The following is a 25,315-nucleotide window of genomic DNA, read 5'->3' as shown; positions in this document are numbered from 1 at the left end:
AACAGCATCCAATTATCTGGATAAAGTGAATATCGTGATTAAAAACATTAAATACAGAATACAAATAGTGTACATATATTCTTAAGTGCTAGGACTGGTCCATGTAAAATGACATGCAGTTAGTGGAGGTTGAAACCTTCCTAAATTGTACCAAGGCTAGTAATGCTGGTATAGATACTATAACTGACTAAGCACTGCATGCAGGTCTCAAAAGTACTTTCACAGACCTAGATAGGTTTTAATAAAACTGGAAGTGAGAGTTGCTAAAACTGTGCATAGACACTTGTATCTTAATAAGTAACAATAATAAGGTATATGGTAAAATCTATAAGGCGGATATTACAAGGATACCTAGAAAAACAAAAGCCGAAAAACAGATAAAGTGATAGTCAAACTGTAATCGACAAAAAAGGTAAGTCTTTGTCTTGGTATCAACTGTCCCTGTGAACTGGGAAAGTACTGTATAGCGTCTTCACAAAGAAACTGAGCCCAAATAAACAAGGATACGTAATAATTCATGTAGCACTTTGAAGCATGAATGTTAGTACTGCAGCAGGAAGAAAGGTTTTAAACAAAGACAGACATGCAGGAGGATATCTCTTGTAAATATGTATACCCCTCTGTCAACTGCACCCGTCTTAGGTAGGTCTCAGCTTTAGTAAGGCAGGGTGGAAGCAAGATTGTGTGGCAGGTTACACACAGGAGGAGGGAATATAAATTCTGGAGGGAGGAGATATCCCTTCAGCCAGGAGAGAGGACAGAGGGGACGTCCCAGGAGATACAGAGGACGGAGGGGCTTCTAAATACCCCTGATGATGACTTGCAAATAATCAATCTGTCCTCTTTTAACCTTAACCAGGCTCACATAAGTGTCCTTAAGAAGGGCCTTTCCTTCTGTCCCACAAATGGTTTTGATAAATTTGAATTTATAAAAGATCTTCATTGCTTTGCTAGACGTATTGTCTTATCACAAATGTTTAAAGGTAAAAGCAAGAACCTTATTGATGATCTTGGTTTGGATAGAGGTGACAGACTGGCCTTACGGGACATAGAAGAACTCCTATTGTTAAATAGTGCTGATTCTTCTCAACCACCCTTTAGCCTTTTACATACTGAAACTAAAATCAGTTCAGATTTTAAACCTAAGTCTACATATATGCCACAACTTTCTACAGTTCCAGTGGTGAACATATTTGTAAGACAGGTAGAAAAAGACATCCACAGTATGACCCTAACAAACATAATTGACGATAATCTAACAAAATCTGAAAGAAAAGCACTTACTGAACTCACAGCAGCAGATAATGTGGTGATTAAATCAGCGGATAAGGGGGGCAATGTGGTCCTTTGGGACCAGACTAGTTATGCCTTAGAAGTTAAAAGACAACTTCTAAATAGAAACCAGTATTCACGTCTAATGTCAAATCCAACACCTGATATTCAGTCCCTTATTTTCAAGAAATTGAATGATGCAAAAAGCTGTGGTATAATCAACCTTGCTGAGTTCAAATATCTATTTAATGAGTTCCCAGTAATGCCAGTATTCTACTGTACTTGATACCAAGACAAAGACTTACCATTTTTTTGTCGATTACGGATTGACTATCACTTTATCTGTTTTTCAGCTTTTGTTTTTCTAGGTATCCTTGTAATATCTGCCTTATAGATTTTACCATATACCTTATGCATGCATTTGTACGATTGTCTACTGACATGTTATGCCTAGCAATATATCCAATGCCTGGTTTCTTACTTATTGTTACTTATTAAGATACAAGTGTCTATGCACAGTTTTAGCAACTCTCACACCAGTTTTATTAAAACCTATCTAGGTCTGTGAAAGTACTTTTGAGACCTGCATGCTGTGCTTAGTCAGTTATAGTATCTATACCAGAATTACTAGCCTTGGTACAATTAAGGAAGGTTTCAACCTCCACTAACTGCATGTCATTTCACATGGACCGGTCCTATATGTAAAATATTTGTATTCTGTATTTAATGTTTTTAATCACGATATTCACTTTATCCAGATAATTGGATGCTGTTACTTCAGTGGACCAGCACTCGGCACAGTGTGGGAATAAAAACAACCTTGTTCTAATGATATGTGTGTTGCTTTTGTTTTTTGCAGAATTCCCAGTCTTTGATGTGTTTATTATAAACCTTTTCTCTTCTTGAGTTTTGTTTGAGATATATATATATATATAATCCAGGTTAAGGAATGCACAATCTTACAGAAATAGAATGCCAAGGTGCTCTGCGGTCCTAAATACAAAAGTTCTCCACAAAGGCAGGCACTCACTGGTCTTAGTCAAAAAGAGAAAATGTATTCAATCCATTAAAAAGGTATCCATGACGTTTCGGTACATTCCTGTACCTTTAGCAAATGTTACCGCATACAAAACTGACAATTTTCCCTTTTTTCCCTTTTTAATGGATTGAATACATTTTCTCTTTTTAACTAAGACCAGTGAGTGCCTGCATTTGTTGAGAACTTATATATATATATATATATATATATATATATATATATATATATATATATAAAAACACACACACATACATAAGATACCCCCAACTGTCCCGATTTTCACGGGACAGTCCCGATTTCAGGGGTCTGTTCCGGGTTGCTAGCCATCTGTCATGGAAAGGAATGAAAAGGCTGTAAACCCTCTGACCTCAGGTAATGGTGACCTCTAACCTACCTCCGGTAGTGATGACATCTAACCCCTAGTGATAATACTAGCATGTCTTCAGCTTTATACGATGAGTCGTGCTTACACCAGGGTAACGAACAGTGGCAGCCTCAGACTGCCAGCTAATGTGCTTGCCAACCCCATACAATGAATTACAGATACCCATATATGATGTAGTGTGTGTGTCTATCTGTATCTATAAGTGTGTGTGTGTGTGTATCTGCATGCATAAGTGTATGCTATGTAGTGTGTGTGTGTATGTATACATGTGTGTGTGTGTGTGTGTATCTGCATTTATAAGTGTATGCTATGTAGTGTGTGTGTCTGCATGTATAAATGTAAGCTATGTAGTGTGTGTGTGTATAAGTGTGTATATGTATGTATAAGTGTGTATCTGCATGTATAAGTGTATGCTATGTAGTGTGTGTGTATCTGCATGTAAAGGGGAACCTATGTAGTGTCTGTGTATCTGCATGTTTAAGTGTATGCTGTGTAGTGTGTGTATCTGCCTGTATAAGTCTATGCTATGTAGTGTGTTACTGTGAATTTTTGCTGAATTTAAAGGCCAGAATCTAGAATATTAATGGGGAATGCAGAGAACAGTTTTAAAGAATCTATTATTAAATGTCCAATTAAAATATTTAGCATGCATGTATACGTGTATGCTATGCAGTGTGTGTGTGTATATCTGAGAGAAACACTTCATAGAACCTCCTATTAGGTGTCAACGATGTAGCCCCCACAAACACACTGTGTATCTGCATGTGTAAGTGTATGCTATGTAGTGTGTGTGTCTGCATGTATAAGTGTATGCTGTGTAGTGTGTGTGTGTATCTGCATGTGTAAGTGTATGCTATGTAGTGTGTGTGTCTGCATGTATAAGTGTATGCTATGTAGCGTGTGTGTTTATCTACATGTTTAAGTGTACGCTATGTAGTGTGTGTTTGTGTGTGTATCTGCATGTATAAGTGTATGCTATGTAGTGTGTGTGGTGTATCTGCATGTATAAGTGTATGCTGTGTAGTGTGTGTGTGTGTCTGCATGTATAAGTGTATGCTATGTAGTGTGTGTGGTGTATCTGCATGTATAAGTGTATGCTGTGTAGTGTGTGTATCTGCATGTATAAGTGTATGCTGTGTAGTGTGTGTGTCTGCATGTATAAGTGTATGCTGTGTAGTGTGTGTGTCTGCATGTATAAGTGTATGCTATGTAGTGTGTGTGTCTGCATGTATAAGTGTATGCTGTGTAGTGTGTGTCTGCATGTATAAGTGTATGCTATGTAGTGTGTGTATCTACATGTTTAAGTGTATGCTATGTAGTGTGTGTGTGTATCTGCATGTATAAGTGTATGCTATGTAGTGTATCTGCATGTATAAGTGTATGCTGTGTAGCGTGTGTGTGTGTATCTGCATGTGTAAGTGTATACTATGTAGTGTGTATGCTATGTAGTGTGTTACTGTGAATTTTTGCTGAATTTAAAGGCCAGAATCTAGAATATTAATGGGGAATGCAGAGAACAGTTTTAAAGAATCTATTATTAAATGTCCAATTAAGATAAAAATATTTAGCAATGTCTCTGCAAAGGCTAATTAAATATAGAGCTCACATAGCTATATCAGTGGTTTGAGCTTGTGTTTGATTTGCTGCCTAAGAGTATTAAAATATAGGACTTGTCCCTCTTTTGAAATGTTGGGAGGTATATATATATATATATATATATATATATATATATATATATATATATATATAAATAAAGCAGTAAAAAACTTCAGCAGAAGTGCAATAGCGATTTAAAAAAATGAAAAATTCATTGTGTCCAACACATCTTAAAATACGGAGGTGACATGAAAAAACAATGAAAAAACAATTCAAGCATGAGAGAATGCTGCTGACATGTTTCGGCTCACGGCCGTAGTCATAGCTCAGCTATATATATATATATATATATATATATATATATATATATATATATATATATAAACTAGAAGAAGGCATGCACTCACTGGATTTGTGAAGTGCTTTTATTGGCACATCAAAAAACAGGTAACGTTTCGGGGATCAATCACCCCTTTATCAAACCAAGTGAAAAGTGAACAAAGGTGTTTAAATCAAGTGTTAGCCCCTCCCCCTAATCAGAACAGGACAGCCCCATTTTGAACATTTGATGCATATGTTTTAAACATTGACATAACCCCTTGTATGCCAATCAGAAATATACAACAATAGACAATGAACATAAAAGTAAAAGTACAAAATGCAAATACTTCTTATAAGCAAATCTAAACTGAATAGCATTGATGCAAACTGTGTAATATAACATATAAGGGCAGAATCAGTGCACAAAAATATATCAATAGTATTAATATAGTAATAGTAATCTAATCATATTTTGCTGTAGTTCAAGCAACGTTAATCAGAAAAAGTACTTACTCAATTCAGTATACATTGTAGCCATTGCGTATACCAAAACTGCCACACGTGCATCGTGGGCGTTGCCAAAAACGGACCCTGAGAGTAACACTTCATAGAACCTCCTATTAAGTGTCAACGATGTAGCCCCCACTCTATTAGATTTTATTTCATTTATAACAGGTGGATATAGATCACTATTGATATATTTGTGTGCACTGATTCAGGCCTTATATGTTATATTACACAGTTTGCATCAATGCTATTCAGTTTAGATTTGCTTATGAGAAGTATTTGTAATTTGTATTTTGTACTTTTATGTTCATTGTCTATTGTTGTATATTTCTGATTGGCATAAAAGCGGTTATGTCAATGTTGAAAACATATGCATCACATGTTCAAAATGGGGCCGTTTTGTTTTGATTAGGGGGAGGGGCTACTAACACTTGTTTTGTTCACTTTTGTTTGTTCACTTTTCACTTGGTCTGATGAAGGGATGATTGATTCTTGAAACGTTACCTGTTTTTTGATGTGCCAATAAAAGCACTTTACTTTCACAAATCCAGTGAGTGCATGCCTTCTTCTAATTGTATACCTATATTTGCCTGCACCCTGGTAGATGCCACTTGAGTGGGAGTGGCTCTTTTTTTGCAATATATACACATACATACACACACACTGTTTATATTTTTATCAATGCCTTGTGACTCTCTAAACAAGTGTGCAACTGGCTCAACCTTTTTTTTTTTTTTTTTTTACTGGCTCTTAAATTTCAATTCTGGTTGCATATTTAACCTAATGATGTATTTTTGAGTGGTTTAGAAATGTTTTTAAGAACCTCAAAATGGGCAACAAATACGTTAACTGCTGCATAGTTTTTATATTCAATGCTTTTTTGCTGATTTTTGTGTTTGCAACTCACCAATGAACTGCTAAAGGTTGCAGAATTATCTCTGAAGTGCTCATGATTTGCTTTTTACCTCTATAAAGTTTCAAAATATTTCTATGTACAGTACTTTTTGTTGTGACTGTTTTTGGTGCGAATTTGCATCTATAATTAAAGTGCCATAAAACAGGTTGAGATCTGTGCATATCCTAAAAGGGGTAAATAATTTCAAATAGTTTGCATAAAAAAATTATTTAAAATTTGCTGGCAAGTATTTTAAAATAATTTTTCTCTTGTTAAGTGTGTTCAGGCCACGGGTCATCCATTACTTATGGGATATATTCTCCTTCCCAACAGGAAGTTGCAAGAGGATCACCCAAGCAGAGCTTCTATATAGCTCCTCCCCTCACATGTCATATCCAGTCATTCTCTTGCAACCCTCAACAAAGAAGGAGGTCGCGAGAGGAGCTGGAGTTTTTACTTAATTATTCTTCAATCAAAAGTTTGTTATTTTAAATGGCACCGGAGTGTGCTGTTTTTCTATCTCAGGCAGTATTTGGAAGAAGAAACTGCCTGCGTTTTCTATGATCTTAGCAGGCGTAACTAAGATCCACTGGCTGTTCTCGACATTCTGAGGAGTGGGGTAACTTCAAAAAATGGGAATAGCATGCGGGGTCTCCCGCAAATGAGGTATGTGCAGTACAATATTTTCTGGGAATGGAATTGACTAAGAAAACACTGCAGTAGTAGTGACTGGTATCAGGCTGATAAATGTATGCACAGTAGAGTTATTTTCTAGGGACTAGAATTTGACTGAAAAAATACTGTTAATACTGATATAATGTGTGAGCCTTAACTGCAGTAGAAGCGACTGGTAGCAGGCTTAGTAATAACTTTACACAGCATCTGAAATGTTGTTTTTTAAAATGTTTACTGGCATGTTAATTGTTTTGTGAGGTACTTTGGTGATAAATCTTTTTGGGCATGATTTTTTTCCACACGGCTAACGTATATTTCTGCATAGAAACCGTTATATCAGGTCTCCCACTGTTGTAATAGGAGTGGGAGGGACCTTTTTTTAGCGCCTTGTTGCGCAGTTAAAATTCTAGCACAGTCTTCCTGCTTCTTCCTCTTTGATCCAGGACGTCTCCAGAGAGCTCAGGGATCTTCAAAATTCGTTTTTGAGGGAGGTAATCAGTCACAGCAGACCTGTGACAGTGTGTTGGACTGTGATAAAAGCGTTAAATCTTAATTTGATATCCGTTTTTTGGGTACTGAGGGGTTAATCATCCTTTTGCTAATGGGTGCAATCCTCTGCTAATTAATACATTTAAAGAATTGTTGACTATAACTGAACTAGTTCTTTGTTATTCAATTGTGTTTTTTACAAAAGCGCTTCAGCGTTTTTTATATTGCTTGTAAACTTATTTAAGTAATTTCCAAACTTGCTAGCTTCATTGCTAGTCTGTTTAAACATGTCTGATACAGAGGAATCTGCTTGTTCATTATGTTTAACCCCTTAATGACCACAATGTACCCTGTATGTCACTGGTCGTTAAGTGTTTTTTCAGGACATAATAGCACAAGTCTAGCAAGAACACGCTATTAATGCCCTCCCTCCAGCAGGCTTTGTGGAATAAAGCAGTCTCAACGCTGGGGCAAGACCACGCTATAAAACAATCAAGTCACAAAAAAAGGCCAGCGACATACAGGGTACGTCGCTGGTCCTTAAGGGGTTAAAAGCCGATGTGGAGCCCAATAGAAATATGTGTACCAATTGTATTGATATTACTTTGAATAAAAGTCAATCTGTACCGATAAAGAAATTATCACCAGACAACGAGGGGGAAGTTATGCCGTCTAACTCTCCTCACGTGTCAGTACCTTCGTCTCCCGCTCGGGAGGTGCGTAAGATTGAGGCGCCAAGTACATCAAGGCCCTTACAAATCACTTTACATGATATGGCTAATGTTATGAAAGAAGTATTATACAATATGACCGAGTTAAGAGGCAAGCGCGACAGCTCTGGGTTAAGGACAGAGCGCGCCGATGACACGAGAGCCATGTCTGATACTGCGTCACAATTTGCAGAACATGAGGACGGAGAGCTTCATTCTGTGGGTGACGGTTCTGATTCGGGGAGACCGGATTCAGAAATTTCAAATTTTAAATTTAAGCTTGAGAACCTCCGCGTGTTGCTAGGGGAGGTGTTAGCGGCTCTGAATGATTGTGACACGGTGGCAATCCCAGAGAAATTATGTAGGCTGGATAAATACTATGCGGTACCGGTGTGTACTGACGTTTTTCCTATACCAAAGAGGCTTACAGAGATTATTAGCAAGGAGTGGGATAGACCCGGTGTGCCTTTTTCCCCTCCTCCGATATTTAGAAAAATGTTCCCTATAGACGCCACCACACGAGACTTATGGCAGACGGTCCCTAAGGTGGAGGGAGCAGTTTCTACTTTAGCCAAGCGTACCACTATCCCGGTGGAGGATAGCTGTGCTTTCTCAGATCCAATGGATAAAAAATTAGAGGGTTACCTTAAGAAAATGTTTGTTCAACAAGGTTTTATATTACAGCCTCTTGCATGCATTGCGTCTGTCACTGCTGCAGCGGCATTCTGGTTTGAGTCTCTGGAAGAGGCGATTCGCACAGCACCATTGGATGAATCTTTGAGCAAGATTAGAACCCTTAAGCTGGCTAATGCGTTTGTTTCGGATGCCGTAGTGCATTTAACCAAACTTACGGCTAAGAATTCCGGATTCGCCATACAGGCGCGCAGAGCGCTATGGCTTAAATCCTGGTCAGCAGATGTAACTTCTAAGTCTAAACTACTAAACATTCCTTTCAAAGGGCAGACCTTATTCGGGCCCGGCTTGAAGGAAATTATTGCTAACATTACTGGAGGTAAGGGCCACACCCTTCCTCAGGACAGGGCCAAATCAAAGGCCAAACAGTCTAATTTTCGTGCCTTTCGTAATTTCAAGGCAGGAGCAGCATCAACTTCCTCCGCTCCAAAACAGGAAGGAACTACTGCTCGTTACAGACAGGGTTGGAAAGGCAACCAGTCATGGAACAAGGGCAAGCAGGCCAGAAAGCCTACTTCCGCCCCTAAGACAGCATGAAGACAGGGCCCCCTTTCCGGAGACGGATCTAGTGGGGGGCAGACTTTCTCTCTTCGCCCAGGCTTGGGCAAGAGATGTACAGGATCCCTGGACGTTGGAGATTATATCTCAGGGATACCTTCTGGATTTCAAAACTTCTCCTCCACAAGGGAGGTTTCATCTGTCAAGGTTATCAACAAACCTAGTAAAGAAAGAGGCATTTCTACAATGTGTACAAGACCTCTTAGTGATGGGAGTGATCCACCCAGTTCCGCGAACGGAACGGGGCAAGGGTTTTATTCAAATCTGTTTGTGGTTCCCAAGAAGGAGGGAACTTTCAGACCAATCTTAGACTTAAAAATCTTAAACAAATTCCTAAGGGTTCCGTCGTTCAAGATGGAAACCATTCGGACCATCCTACCCATGATCCAAGAGGGTCAATATATGACCACAGTGGACTTAAAGGATGCCTACCTTCATATACCGATTCACAAAGATCATTATCGGTACCTAAGGTTTGCCTTTCTAGACAGGCATTACCAGTTTGTAGCTCTTCCCTTCGGGTTAGCTACGGCCCCGAGAATTTTTGCAAAGGTTCTGGGCTCACTTCTGGCGGTACTAAGACCACGAGGCATAGCGGTGGCTCCGTACCTAGACGACATTCTGATACAAGCGTCAAGTTTTCAAAATGCAAAGTCTCATACAGAGATAGTTCTAGCATTTCTGAGGTCGCATGGGTGGAAAGTGAACGTGGAGAAGAGTTCTCTGTTACCACTCACAAGGGTCCCTTTTCTAGGGACTCTTATAGATTCTGTAGAGATGAAGATTTACCTGACGGAGTCCAGGTTATCAAAGATTCTCAATGCTTGCCGTGTCCTTCACTCCATTCCAAGCCCATCAGTAGCTCAGTGCATGGAAGTAATCGGCTTAATGGTCGCGGCAATAGACATAGTGCCATTTGCGCGCCTACATCTCAGACCGCTGCAACTATGCATGCTAAGTCAATGGAACGGGGATTACTCAGATCTGTCCCCTTTGCTAAATCTGGACAAGGAGACCAGAGATTCTCTTCTCTGGTGGTTGTCACAGGTTCATCTGTCCAAAGGAATGACTTTTTGCAGACCAGATTAGACGATTGTAACAACAGATGCCAGCCTACTAGGCTGGGGAGCAGTCTGGAACTCCCTGAAGGCTCAGGGATCATGGACTCAGGAGGAGAGACTCCTCCCGATAAACATTCTAGAATTAAGAGCAATATTCAATGCTCTTCTAACTTGGCCTCAGTTAGCAACACTGAGGTTCATCAGATTTCAGTCGGACAACATCACGACTGTGGCTTACATCAATCATCAAGGGGGAACCAGGAGTTCCCTAGCGATGTTGGAAGTCTCGAAGATAATTCGCTGAGCAGAGTCTCACTCTTGCCACCTGTCGGCGATCTACATCCCAGGCGTGGAGAACTGGGAGGCGGATTTTCTAAGTCGACAGACCTTTCATCCGGGGGAGTGGGAACTTCACCCGGAGGTATTTGCTCAACTGATTTGTCGTTGGGGCAAACCGGATCTGGATCTCATGGCATCTCGCCAGAACGCCAAGCTTCCTTGTTACGGATCCAGGTCCAGGGACCCGGGTGCGGTGCTGGTAGATGCACTAGCAGCCCCTTGGGTTTTCAACATAGCTTATGTGTTTCCACCTTTTCCGTTGCTACCTCGACTGATTGCCAGGATCAAACAGGAGAGAGCATTGGTGATTCTGATAGCGCCTGCGTGGCCACGCAGGACCTGGTATGCAGACCTAGTGGACATGTCGTCCTGTCAACCATGGTCTCTACCCCTGAGGCAGAACCTTCTAATCCAGGGTCCTTTCAACCATCCAAACCTAATTTCTCTGAGGCTGACTGCTTGGAAATTGAACGCTTGATTTTATCAAAGCGTGGGTTTTCGGATTCGGTTATTGATACATTAATACAGGCTCGGAAACCTGTTACGAGAAAAATTTACCACAAGATATGGCGTAAATATTTATATTGGTGTGAATCCAAGAGTTACTCATGGAGTAAGGTTAGGATTCCTAGGATATTGTCTTTTCTACAAGAGGGTTTAGAAAAGGGCTTATCCGCTAGTTCGCTAAAGGGACAGATTTCTGCTCTGTCTATTCTTTTACACAAGCGTCTGGCAGAGAATCCAGACGTCCAGGCTTTTTGTCAGGCTTTGGCTAGGATTAAACCTGTGTTTAAAACTGTTGCTCCTCCGTGGAGCTTAAACTTGGTTCTTAAAGTTCTTCAGGGTGTTCCGTTTGAACCCCTTCATTCCATTGATATTAAGCTTTTATCTTGGAAAGTTCTGTTTTTAATGGCTATTTCCTCGGCTCGAAGAGTCTCTGAGTTATCTGCCTTACATTGTGATTCTCCTTATCTGATCTTTCATTCAGACAAGGTAGTCTTGCGTACTAAACCTGGGTTTTTACCTAAGGTTGTTTCTAACAGGAATATCAATGAAGAGATTGTTGTTCCATCGTTATGTCCTAATCCTTCTTCAAAGAAGGAACGTCTTTTGCATAATCTAGACGTGGTCCGTGCCCTGAAGTTCTACTTACAGGCAACTAAAGATTTTCGACAAACTTCTTCTCTGTTTGTCGTTTACTCTAGGCAGAGGAGAGGTCAAAAGGCTTTGGCTACCTCTCTCTCTTTTTGGCTTCGTAGCATAATACGCTTAGCCTATGAGACTGCTGGACAGCAGCCTCCTGAAAGAATTACAGCTCATTCCACTAGAGCTGTGGCTTCCACCTGGGCCTTTAAGAATGAGGCCTCTGTTGAACAGATTTGCAAGGCTGCAACTTTTTACTTTTTCCAAATTTTCCAAATTTGACACTTTTGCTTCTTCGGAGGCTGTTTTTGGGAGAAAGGTTCTACAGGCAGTGGTTCCTTCTTTTTAATGTTCCTGCCTTGTCCCTCCCATCATCCGTGTACTTTAGCTTTGGTATTGGTATCCCATAAGTAATGGATGACCCGTGGACTGAACACACTTAACAAGAGAAAACATAATTTATGCTTACCTGATAAATTTATTTCTCTTGTAGTGTGTTCAGTCCACGGCCCGCCCTGTCTTTTTGAGGCAGGTTCTAAATTTTAAATTATAACTCCAGTCACCACTGCACCCTATAGTTTCTCCTTTCTCGTCTTGTTTCGGTCGAATGACTGGATATGACATGTGAGGGGAGGAGCTATATAGCAGCTCTGCTTGGGTGATCCTCTTGCAACTTCCTGTTGGGAAGGAGAATATATCCCATAAGTAATGGATGACCCGTGGACTGAACACACTACAAGAGAAATAAATTTATCAGGTAAGCATAAATTATGTTTTTTAAAAAAAGCAAAATGAATTACATAGCTAAACTGCCTGGAGCAGCCAACTCCACCCCTCTTATCAGTGTTTAGAGTGACACAGGCATTGTATTTCAACTGAGTTCACAACTTCTAGGCATGCTCCAGCAGATAATCCCTATTCACTTTTGCATTTTATCAAAAGAACAATAAACAGATACAGCCATAGTAGGAAACGTGTGAAGGGAGTTAGAGCTTTACAATTCAGAAACTAAAAAGAAAGGGTTAATGGCAAGGCACTGCAGTATAAATTAAAGTACATATTATATTATTTTGTCTCTTTAATGCAGTTTTATGTAGAGAATCCAATAGAATCACCTCCATGATACAGGGAGACATACACACAATGTCTCATTATTCTCAGGCACAAGGCAATTTGCATTCAATAAGGGTTTTTTAAAACAAAACCTATATGGTTTGCTATTTATAAATATAAACTGGCCAGCAAACTGATGTTTTTGGATTTTTGCTCAGCTGCCTTTTGAGAAAGCTTTTATCACAACCCAAGAAAATACGATTACGTAGTTTCCTGAGTTACTCACCGAACACGTTACAATTCCTGAGTTAAACATCAAGACCCACGTGACGCCTGAATAATTTCACAAGAGGTGTGCATTTAGCTCATTGTTGGGATTCTACTGCAATTAGTAAATAGAATGACACATATTAGTGTCACCATAAGATTTTACTGTCATATTCTGTTTACACATTGCTTGAAAACCCATATTATAACAACTAATAAATTACTGATTCATGTTACTAGTTTCCGAAATTGCAGATAATACTTGAGAGTCTAAAAAGTGATAACACGATAGTAAACCTGTTTTTTTACTACCCATGCCTGTATTTACTCTGTCTATCACACAGCATTGTTTACCCCTCCCTCAGCAACTCATCCCTGGACTCTGCAGTTTGGTTTCTCCCCCTCCTACTTAGTTTGCTTTGAAACTTCCAGCTTAATCTTACAGAGTTGGCTGCTCTTAGACTGAACCACTGGTCAAGATAGGTGACCACTCTCTCCAAGGGCTACTTCATTACATTTTCTCCTGCTGTCATCATTTAATATTCCCAGGTTCTTTATTCCATTTAGTATATAATTTATATCGTATTAAAGTTGAGAGAAACCTAAAGAAAAGTCGGTGGATACAGTCCCAAGACTAAAAGTGTAAATACCCCCGTTATGGTGTGATGGTAGAGGTCCGCTGGAAGGTTGCCCCTGGGGAGTTTACACTTGGCAGAGGAGGAGGAGGGATCACAGCAGTGCTCAAGGCTTAGGCTGCTTGTGTATGGGATGTTTCACTCAAACAGAAAAGTATCGATCAGATAAATGAAAAGCTTCTGTAATGTTGGTCACAATTTAAACGGAACCCCCCCCCCCAACAAAACAAATCAGCTAATGTGATAAAAAGCAGTACATTTCCCAGCATTTTGCGAGATCCAGGAAGCGGAGATGCCCATGAGAGGAGACAGGTTATTCCCACATCAGCACCCTAATAATCACCACAGCAAGAATTTGTCAGCATGGCTCGGTGTAAGTACTATGGGATCAGGGGTATGTTGGTCTATGGTTGTGTATGGCTGCATCACTCGCTGCAGGTATCACAGGGACCATCTAATAGTGTTGCGTTTGTTTGCTGCAGTACTTGTGTATTGTTGCAAAACGCAGGTGTTTTTTTATGTTAAAGTTTGATGAATCATTGAACCACTTGGTAAGAGACAAAAACAGCGCAGTGAAATTAAGTAAATAATATCAAATGACCCTGTGACTATATATATATATATATATATATATATATATATATATATATATATATATATTGCAGTGGACATGAGCAATACTTTGTAGTGTTGATACACGCTTCTAGCAGTTTCACCATAACTTGTATCAGTCTTAATTGTGATCAGCTCACTAATCTGCAACATTATTTTGGGGTTCAATGTAAAGATGTTCTTACATTCATATTGCAGGTCTCAGTAAAAACTTTGTTGTATTGCACAATAAGAGACAGTTGCAGGACCTGTATTTTGTAGTACTTTTTGCTGTGATGGGAAACTAAGGGCCACATGTGTGCCTCAATTTTGAACAAACATAGCACTGTATAAAACCCCTTTATTCAGTACTGGACTGGGACCAAAACTAGGCCTGGGCATTTAAAGGTGGAGTAGCCCACATCCACTAGACCTCTGTCAGCAAGGTAGCCATAAGCATATATCAGCAAGGCCCATATAAGAGCCACCAGCCCTGTATGCTTTATGGCCAGTCCGGGCCTGCATTTATTGAAAGAGAAAAAAAATCTTTAAACCTACTGTTTGTTGTAGGGAATGGGCAATGCTTTTAAAGGTCTATTTTAGTTTAAATAAATACATACTCTAATTCGTTGGTGCATGCAGTTTAAAAACTATAGACCCTGCATCTCTATGTATTTAACTCCCGCAAATGGGTTAAACCACTGGTTTTCAAATCTGTCCTCAGGCCTCCCTAACAGGCCAGTTTTTCAGAATATCTGAACTGGAGCAGAGGTGAAATAACCAGCTGATTAGTAAACATGGTTATTTTACCAACTCTCACCCAAGGTAATCCTGAAAATCTGGCCTTTTGGGGAGGCCTGAGTTCAGGTTTGAAAACCAGTGGTTAAAACAAATGCTGTGTAACTAGTGCTGCTTACTGAATCATCAGCAGGTTCTGCTCGGGACCAGCAGTGCTCTGCGGATCCCAAGTGGTACTTCTTTGCAGAGTTTAAAAACAGAGGTACAGGTTTACTAGTCGTGAATTAGTGTCATTTATTTTACTTTAAAGGACCTTTAAGAGGTAAGATCGCAGTGTGTGCAGGTATTTTTGCGTTGTAATATGGAGGATATGTTCCTGAAGGGAACATTTTATCCTCTTTAAGAGTATCAGGGATGCCATTTTTTTTAAAGGGAAATGAAACCCACATTTTTTCTTTCAGGATTCAGATAGAGAATACCATTTTTTTTTAAAACCACTTTCTAATTTACTTCTATTATCTAATTTGTTTCATTCTCTTGGTATCATTTGTTGAAGGAGCAGCATTGAACTAATGGTTTCTAACTGAACACATGGGTGAGCCAATCACAATCGGTATAAATATGCATCCACCAATCAACAGCTAGAATCTAGGTTCTCTGCTGCTCCTGAGCTTGCCTAGATAAACTTTTCAGCAAAGGATAACGAGAGAATGAAGCAAATTAAATAATAGAAGTACATTGGAAAGTTGTTTAGAATTGTATTCTCTATCTGAATCCTGAAAGAATTTTTTTGAGTTTCATGTCCCTTTAGAGCTTAATAAAATGGTACACACCTCCAATTCTGTGTCTCTTAGGTTTATTTGCAAAACTGATAGCATAACATATATTATTTTAAATTGCATGCTCTGTCAGAATCATGAAAGAAACATTTTTGGGTTTCATGTACTTTAAAGGGGCAATGTAGTCTACTTTTTCATAGCTTAAAATGTCATAAACATGTACTTGGCCTGAATAAAACCTTCTTTTGTCACACTTGCAGAAGTATTCATCTCCATCAGTTAAAGGAACAGTACACTGTAAAATTGTTTTTCCATTAATGTATTTTAAATGACTTGTTATACCAACTGCAGAGTATAAAATATTTGAGAAATTCCATTTTCATGCTTATTTGTGTATATGAAGTAGCTGATTTTGTGCTTTGAAACCACAGCCTATTACAATGGGTTGAACTTAAAGGTGATATCAGATCTCATTATGTTCTAAGTTTGTGTAAACAGACTTGCTTCCTTATCTTTTATTTGGCTGGAACACCAAAGCTCAATACATGGAGAGAACAATGGAAAATTATCATTTTATTACTTAACTATCCTGCATCCCACTGAGAGTTTAATCTCTTCTGCTGTCTGTGTATACTTAGGCTATTCAATAGCCTATATATACTCCAGTATTAATTTTTTCAGTGTCGGTGGCAATATCAAATGCTGAAATAGGAGTAAAGGAGCTACTTGTAACCAATTTAATACACTCTAGCAGGTTAAAAGGATCATTGGGAATAATTTAAAGGGGAGAATTTTTTTGGGTGAACTGTCCCTTTTAAGCAGAGGCAGTAATTGTTATCCGTCGCTAAGAATGTACAGTCATTACAAAACCAATACAGTACTGCAGTTTTAGTTTCAGTTTAAATTTAAACATTTTTTTTTTCCAGGGAATAAATATTTTATTGTGTGCAAATTACTTTTTCATTTGCATGATATCAATTGTTTTAGTACAAACGCAAACATCTGGGAGAGTTTTTAAGGATGAAAGAGTGCCCATAGGGTGATTGTGCAAGGATGTAAAAGTGCTTATGGGGCATGCATAAGGGTGCGGTAGTGCCTATGGGTTTGTGCATATGGCAGTGCCTGGGGTTTGAATGCTTCTGCATATTCAGTCTGGTCACCTCTTCTAGTACCCTAGGGGACGTGATTAGCTTTGTTTATGTATTTGGCTCGATGTACTAAGCAGCGTAAGTTTGCAGGGCAGGCTGTGAGAAGCTGCGGTTACCAGACCGCTTGCTTTTTAGACTCAACCTCTGATTTGGCTTGTAGAAATCATCCTGAACATGTTCATTCGGAGTTATTGACAGGCCCTTCTTGCACGAGAGAAGGGGACGGCATTATATGCGCACTTACGTACACTGCGATTCGGCCAGACAGGTTCTCAAGCCAGGAACCTTGTGTTCACCGGTATAGTATACGGGGCCCATTTATGGACCTGGAGCCATGCTCTTCTGTTTAAAAAAAAAAAAAAAAAAAAATAAGAATAAAAAAAATACAGATCTTAGTGTGTTGTACTTTCACAAGATAAAATTCTGCTCCGAAAAATGCTGAATGCCAAGAGCAACTACCTTCTTCCACATTCAACAGCCAACAAAACTGCCAAATGCAAATGCCTGGTATAAACAGCACTGTTTTGCAGTTAATGACCGAGGACGTATGGCGTACGTCCTTGGTCTGGAAAGCAGCTGGAAGCGATCCTGATCGATTCCAGCCGCTCTCCGGTTATTGCAGTGATGCCTTGATATCGAGGCATCCTGCAATAACCCCCCTTGGCCATCCGATGCAGAGAGAGCCACTCTGTGGCCCTCTCTGCACCGGACATCGATGGCCGGTATCGTTGGTGGGTGGGAGCTTACGTGGGAGGCGGGTGGGCGGCCATCAATGGGCCATATGACGTTGAGGGGGCGGGATAGTCGGGGGGGGCGCGCACTGATGCGGGAGGGTGGGGTCGGGCGCGTGCACGGGGTGGATGCAGGTGGGAACGGCTACACTACAGAAAACAATTAAAAATAAAATTTGGGTAAAAGTATTTTTTTTTTTAAAATCGATCTGGGAGGTGGAGGGGGGTTGTTCTTTGGGGGGAAGCTACACTACAGAAAAAAAAAAGAAAAAATAATTAAAAAGCATTTTTTTGCAGAAACTGGGTACTGGCAGACAGCTGCCAGTACCCAAGATGGCTCCCATTAAGGCAGAGGGGGAGGGTTAGAGAGCTGTTTGGGAGGGATCAGGGAGGTTGGGGGCTAAGGGGGGTATCCTACACATCAGCATATGTAAATATGCTAAAAAAATTTACATTTTTTTTTTATTTTTTAAAAATACCTTATTTTAGTACTGGCAGACTTTCTGCCAGTACTTAAGATGGCGGGGACAATTGTGGGGTGGGAGAGGGAAGAGCACTGTTTGGGAGGGATCAGGGGGTCTAATGTGTCAGGTGGGAGGCTGATCTCTACACTAAAGCTAAAATTAACCCTGCAAGCTTCCTACATGCTACCTAATTAACCCCTTCACTGCTGGGCATAATACACGTGTGATGCGCAGCGGCATTTCGTGGCCTTCTAATTACCAAAAAGCAACGCCAAAGCCATATATGTCTGCTATTTATGAACAAAGGGGATCCCAGAGAAGCATTTACAACCATTTGTGCCATAATTGCACAAGCTGTTTGTAAATAATTTCAGTGAGAAAAGTAAAGTTTGTGAAAAAGTGAATTTTTTTTTTTATCTGATCGCATTTGGCGGGGAAATGGTGGCATGAAATATACCAAAATGGGCCTAGATCAATACTTTGGGTTGTCTACTACACTAAAGCTAAACTTAACCCTACAAGCTCCCTAATTAACCCCTTCACTGCTGGGCATAATACACGTGTTGTGCGCAGTGGCATTTCGTGGCCTTCTAATTACCAAAAAGCAATGCCAAAGCCATATATGTCTGCTATTTATGAACAAAGGGGATCCCAGAGAAGCTTTTACAACCATTTGTGCCATAATTGCACAAGTTGTTTGTAAATAATTTCAGTGAGAAACCTAAAATTGTGAAAAAGTGAACATTTTTTTTTTTTTTTAATTTGATCGCATTTGACGGTGAAATGGTGGCATGAAATATACCAAGATGGGCCTAGATCAATTCTTGGGGTTGTCTACTACACTAAACTAAAACTAAAATTAACCCTAGAAGCTCCCTACATGCTTCCTAATTAACCCCTCCACTGATGGGCATAATACACGTGTGGTGCGCAGTGGCATTCAGCGACCTTCTAATTACCAAAAAAAAATGCCAAAGCCATATAGGTCTGCTATTTATGAACAAAGTGGATCCCAGAGAAGCATTTACAACCATTTGTGCCATAATTGCACAAGTTGTTTGCAAATAATTTCAGTGAGAAACCTAAAGTTTGTGAAAAAAAATTGTGAAAAAGTGAAAACATTTTTTATTTGATCTCATTTGGCGGTGAAATGGTGGCATGAAATATACCAAAATGGGCCTAGATCAATACTTTGGGATGTCTTCTAAAAAAATATATACATGTCAATGGATATTCAGGGATTCCTGAAAGATATCAGTGTCCCAATGTAACTAGTGCTAATTTTGAAAAAAAGTGGTTTGGAAATAGCAAAGTGCTACTTGTATTTATTGCCCTATAACTTGCAAAGAACATGTAAACATTGGGTATTTCTAAACTCGGGACAAAATTTACAAACTATTTAGCATGGGTGTTTTTTGGTGGTTGTAGATGTGTAACAGATTTTGGGGGTCAAAGTTAGAAAAATTGTGTTGTTTTTTTTTTTTTTTTCCCCTCAAATTTTATATTTTTTTTTTTTTTTATAGTAAATTATAAGATATGATGAAAATAATGGTATCTTTTAGAAAGTCCATTTAATGGCGAGAAAAACAGTATATAATATGTGTGGGTACAGTAATTGAGTAAGAGGAAAATTACAGCTAAACACAAACAACACCACAAAAATATAAAAATAGCCTTGGTCCCAAACGGACAGAAAATGCAAAAGTGCTGTGGTCATTATAGGGTTAAAAAGCTTTTTAATTGACTTCTATTATCTATTTTCCTCGTTTTCTTGGTATCCTTAGATGAAAAGCATACCTAGGTAGGCTCAGGAGTAGCATTGCTGGGAGCTAGATGCTGATTGGTGGCTGCAAAAAATGCCTCTTCGTTTGTTCACCAGCTAGCTACCCGTAGTTCATAGCTGCTCATTCAATAAAGGATACCAAGAGAATGAAGCAAATTTTGATAATAGTAATTAATTGGAAAGTTTTATATAAAATCACCTGCTCTATTTGAATCATGAAATAAACATGTTTGGTTTCATGTCCCATTAAAGAGACATTAAACACTTTGAGATAGTAATATAAAATGATAAATCATGTGTGTGTGTGATGTATGTGTGTGTGTGTGTATATATATATATATATATATATACACACACCTCTGCAATATACTGTCATTATTTATTTTGCCCCCTTTTCCTGTAATTCTATTCTGAAATCGTGAGCTTTATAGTTCCTGTTATAAATGCAAGTGCAGAACACTTTTATATCCTATACAGCCATTGACTGCACACTCTAGTGCAGTGCTTTCCAAACTGTGTGTCGTGACACGTTAGTGTGTCGGCGGCAGTGTGTAGGTGTGTCCCTGCTTCAGCAATAATTTCTTTTAAGTTTAAATTTTTGTAAAATTTTTTTTTGGTTTCCGACTTTCCGCCTGCCTGCTACGCATATCACATGGTTGACACGTGATTGATACCTAGTGGGTCACAGATCATCTTAACCTATGGCGCAGCTCAGTGGGAACTGAAACTATTACCATTGGCAGCACATTGGCTCCTGACTGCACGTGTAGTCTCCTCAATCGGCTCGTGATTGCATGTGTAGTCAGTGAGTGGGACAGCAGTGTGTTTGCAGCGCGGGCAGTAGTCAGTCAGACTCGCAGAGCTGAGGGTGTAGCCTGATGAAACAGCTGACTTATATGCTTTCTGAGAAACGCGTTGCTATTGTCCGTACAAATAAAAGATTGTGCTTTTACACTATCTGTGCTCCTGTCTGATTTCACGGACTTCTAGACTTGCCCACTTACGGCTGGCTTGGATCCTCTGATTGGCTTGCCCGAGCACCTGTCTGCTCTGGACATGTTCTGACACCGCCACTGTGTCTTACGGGCGACTGAGAAGGTCCCGTACTGCTCTGTACGGCACTCCGGTTGTGACGCTCCATCTGGTGAGAGGCATACATTAGAGGCTCTGTGTTATCCTTGTTATATTTGGAATAGACAATACTGTTCTATGTGGCGCCTCTGTTTTTCCTTTTTAGGTCTCCTTTGATTCGCCTGGTGTCTGAAGAGAGCAGCCGTTCGCCATTAGAGATTTTACTGTATTTGTGGCCGCAAGCGCACCTCTATTGAGGACTTTGTATCCTCTTTATTTGCTCACTGAGCTGAAGTCAGAAGTCAAAGTGTTTGTTTTTTCTCAGCTAGCTCCCAGTAGTGCATTGCTGCTCCTGCTCTTGATATATGGATAGGAAGTGGAAGCTTAAAAATGCTTGATGATGAAATGCGAGTGTCTTTATCTAATATTCCACTAAATATTCAGAAACTGTGTTCATCCGATCAACCTCATACATCCTATTAAAATAGTAAGTAGCCACTGGAAGATAGGGCTTCCAGATTGGTCGGAGATTATCAATAAAATTAATAACGTATACGCTATGTATGAGACACCAGCCCATTTACAAAATAAGATGGATACTTTCAGCAAAGTCTGGTTCTACTGGATAATGGGGGGAACCAATAATGATCTTCGCTAAACTCTAAAAAGGGGGAGGATTAGGAGACTAATAAATACTTGAGTCACTAAATAACCTATGACATGGATGAGTCGTCATGAGAAAGGAGGATAGGAGTTGAGTTCACAGTGATCTAAAAGGTTTATTATGGTTGTTTTTGTTTTTACTACTATTTTTAATTTAAATTTTTTCTCTTTTTCCACATACTTGTATAAAATTCTGTTGATATACTATAGTGGATGTAAAACTTGTAAAATAAGGTGCAATTGGACAGACTGCTGTAGGTCTACTCGATGTATGGGGGTCTTTATGATGCAACAGGATCTACTGATATGTAACACCCAGTGTCGGGTGAGCCAATGGTGGCTTGGACTTTTATTACGTTTGTTCTTTTTCTTATGTTGTATTGCACTCAATAAAAAATTATTTCAACTAAAATAGTAAGTAGCTATTGGTGTTATTAAACTTTTTTTGTAATTCTTGCACATACTTACATATTGTTACTTATAAATACATTTCGTTATTATATTATTTATGTATGTGTCCGTATCTCTTTAAACAAATTAGTTTAACCTCCTATTTGCTAGTACAACTGAATTACTGTGTCGCGAAATGATGTAGGTCTAAAAAGTGTGTCACCAACATGAAAAGTTTGGAAAGCTCTGCTCTAGTGACCTATTTGTAACTAATTGGCCACAGCAGAGAAAGTAACCTTATTTGCAACATGGCAGCTCCCATTGTTCTATAGACACTAAATATTGACAAAATAAGTGTAACGTTTTTTTAAACGGCTAATTAAACATTTTTAAAAATACATCTACATGTTATTCTCAACCTAATCTTTTCTTTGAATGCTTCAGTCTATCTAACATTAATTGTGTTTAATGTCCTTTTTAATGTCTAATGCATATCAAGCCTTTTACGACTGGGATCTATGTAAACAGTCAGATCAAAGCTTTGGCATTAAGACGATCCCATGTTGCTGAAGTGGGAGTTGGCCCTTTATAAACGGCTGACTACTGCCAATATAGACTCTGAATATTTACCTTACTACAATGTAAAAACATTTCTGTCCTTTTTTGTTTTTATAATGCTTTTGATATACCAACATACTTTATATTTCTAGAGTTGTCAACATATTTTTGAGAGATATTTTCCTAGCTAGCTAAATATACTTTTTGTTATCCTGTAGGGCACAATCAAAATTAAACCATTACATTTGCACAGTTGTGTGTTTTTCTTTTTAAAATAACTGGCACCTGCTGCGTATGATGTTACCCCTGCTAAAGTGAAAGGCACGTAACCAGCTCAGTAGTGTTCCCCACACACACACACAGTAACCAGCTCAGTAGTGTTCCACACACACACACACGAGGTTAGTGGTTTTTAACTCTGCAGCCACTAAACTGGGTCCAGACGCAGTCGCCAACCCTTACTCCAAATGCTGGTAATGTCATATTACAAGTTACCAATGGCATTCTGCACCATGTTCCATTAGGTACATGTTTATATAGTTGTGTTAACGGATTTGTTGAAGTGTTTGGAAAGCAAATAAGCAATTATAAATGTTAAAGGGACACTATTCTGTATCCCCAACCTCCCGTGCCTTCCCTGTTACTTTGGAAATTACTCCATTATGTTTATTCCTGCAATTGAAATAGCCAATTTCGCTATTTGAAACCACCAATTATAATGAGAATTAGATATATCAATTTTTCCTGCAGGCTCTGCCCTTTTTTAATTGGTATGTTCTTTACAACAGTGTGTAGTGGTTTCAGTAGGCAAATTCAGATTTATTTATTTTTTTCTTTCTAAATAGGCAGAAAAAAAATTAAAGGAGCAATTTCACAAACATGTAATCCACTGCAGCTGGTATAACAAGCCATTGATAACACATTAAACCTTTGATGACAGGGTTAATTTGTCTACATTGAAATACAGTGATCGCATCCTGGAAGCGCCAATGGCTTCAGTACAGAACTGAAAAGCTAGGACGTTCTATTCCATCCTAACAGCGCTAAAGGGCTGCGTGGTTAGTACAGAATAGAACGCCATAACTGCATTAAAAAGGTTAAAGTGATTGTAAAGTTTAAGGAATTAAAGCCCAGTAACTAAAAATACTCATAAAAATAGGGGTGCTTTTATTCATTAAACTTTACAAACACGCTTTTTAAAAAAATACTTAATTTTGTTATGGTAAACAAACCGCTGATCCTCTGCCCACATCTCAGACTGTATTTTTCAGATGGATGATGAATCTGGCCTCCTCCAATCGTTGTGTGCTCCCATTGGCGTCCAGCTTGTGGGGCATGCAACGATCATTGGAGGAAGCCAGATTCATCATCGATGTACAAAATACAGTCTGAAATTCGGGTGTAGGATTGTCTGTTAACTGTAATAAAGGTTTTTTTTTGTTTTTTTTTTAAAGCGTGTTTTTAAAGTTTTAATTTCATAGACTTTACAATCACTTAAAGGAGAAAATATATTTTTACAGTGCAGTGTCCCATTTAGGTCCGTAAACTTATCAAGGCTATTCTACCTTTTATATGGCCACAAATATAGTTACTTTTTTCTTAACATGCAGAAAATTCTGACATTTTCAAAATACATGCTGATTATAAAATGTAGGATTCTGTTTAACTAAGCCTAGTAGAAAATACATGTCTGTGCAAAACTTCTAATAGCTTACTGACTGTACTAACACTCATTGGCTGACGGACTGTATTAAAGCGCATTGTTTGTCAGGGAATGAGTTAGCAGTGTCCTACAGATCTACTTGTGCCTGTAAAGTGTTAAAGGGAAAGTATACACCAATTTTCTTATAACTGAATGTAATAGACACTACTATAAAGAATAAGCTGCACAGATACTGATATAAAAATCCAGTTTAAAACCGTTTAAAATCTTAGAAGCTTCCAGTTTAGCTCTGTTTAAAAGGGTTCTGGAACACCCACTGCAAGTGGGAAATAGCAGAATCTCCACCTCCCCCTTCCTTTGCATATGAAAAGACCCTTTACACAAACAGACGCAAGCTGGAGTAGGTATACGTCAGTATTTTCCTAAAACTTTGGGGCTTGGTTAGGAGTCTGAAAATCAGATCAATGTCATTTAAAAATAAGCAAAACTATCGATTTAAAAAAAAAAAATAAAAAAAAAAATTATGGGCTGTATAAATAGATAATCTACAAAACATTTATGAAAATAAAAAACAAGTGTATAATGTCCCTTTGACTTCAAAAGTTAATGAGTTATTTTAGTGCTCATTGACTGACGGCCTGCATCTCAATTAGTGCACGTGACTGACAAGGGCTATTTTTATATTAGTGCTATATTTGCCCATACCTGAAAACTTCCTGTAAATTACACTTTAATCCAAAAGTAGGTCAGCCCTGTTTTTCCTTTTTTTGTCTCTCTGTCTTGGGCCCCAGAATGCCTAATACTTGCCCAGGTTATAAAGAGCGCCTCTGCATTGGACTTCCCTGTCCCCATTTTTACAAACCTTACAAATCTGTAACAATAATCCATGTTCTCCCCAAGACCTTTTTAGTGGGTGCACTACCAGGCTAAATTTAATATTAAGCTAAAATTAGCCAGTATTAAAAATGTACACGTTATCATTAAATACATTTTTATGTTAAATTATGCAATTAATTTGTGCTTTGGATAGCTGAAAATGATAAAATATTACACTGCCCCCACCCTGCTACTACTACTTCATAATACAACACAGCTGTC

The 25,315-nt window shown here is 38.9% G+C and overlaps 1 protein-coding gene across 1 annotated transcript in view; it reads left to right on the top strand.

Moving 5' to 3' along the window:
• Positions 1 to 13,761: 13,761 nt before the first annotated feature.
• The window catches only part of LOC128647196 (tight junction protein ZO-2), a 196,944-nt gene continuing 185,390 nt past the window's right edge, over positions 13,762 to 25,315 (top strand). The window contains exon 1 of the mRNA XM_053699978.1: positions 13,762 to 14,011. Coding sequence (XP_053555953.1) covers positions 13,931 to 14,011 — 81 coding nt within the window. The 5' untranslated portion in view covers positions 13,762 to 13,930. The remainder of the gene's footprint in view (positions 14,012 to 25,315) is intronic.

The sequence above is a fragment of the Bombina bombina genome, chromosome 2 (assembly GCF_027579735.1).
Source record: "Bombina bombina isolate aBomBom1 chromosome 2, aBomBom1.pri, whole genome shotgun sequence".
Taxonomy (NCBI): Eukaryota; Metazoa; Chordata; class Amphibia; order Anura; family Bombinatoridae; genus Bombina; species Bombina bombina.
The sequence above is the reverse complement of the archived record's forward strand: the minus strand, read 5'-3'. Positions and strand labels throughout refer to the sequence as shown.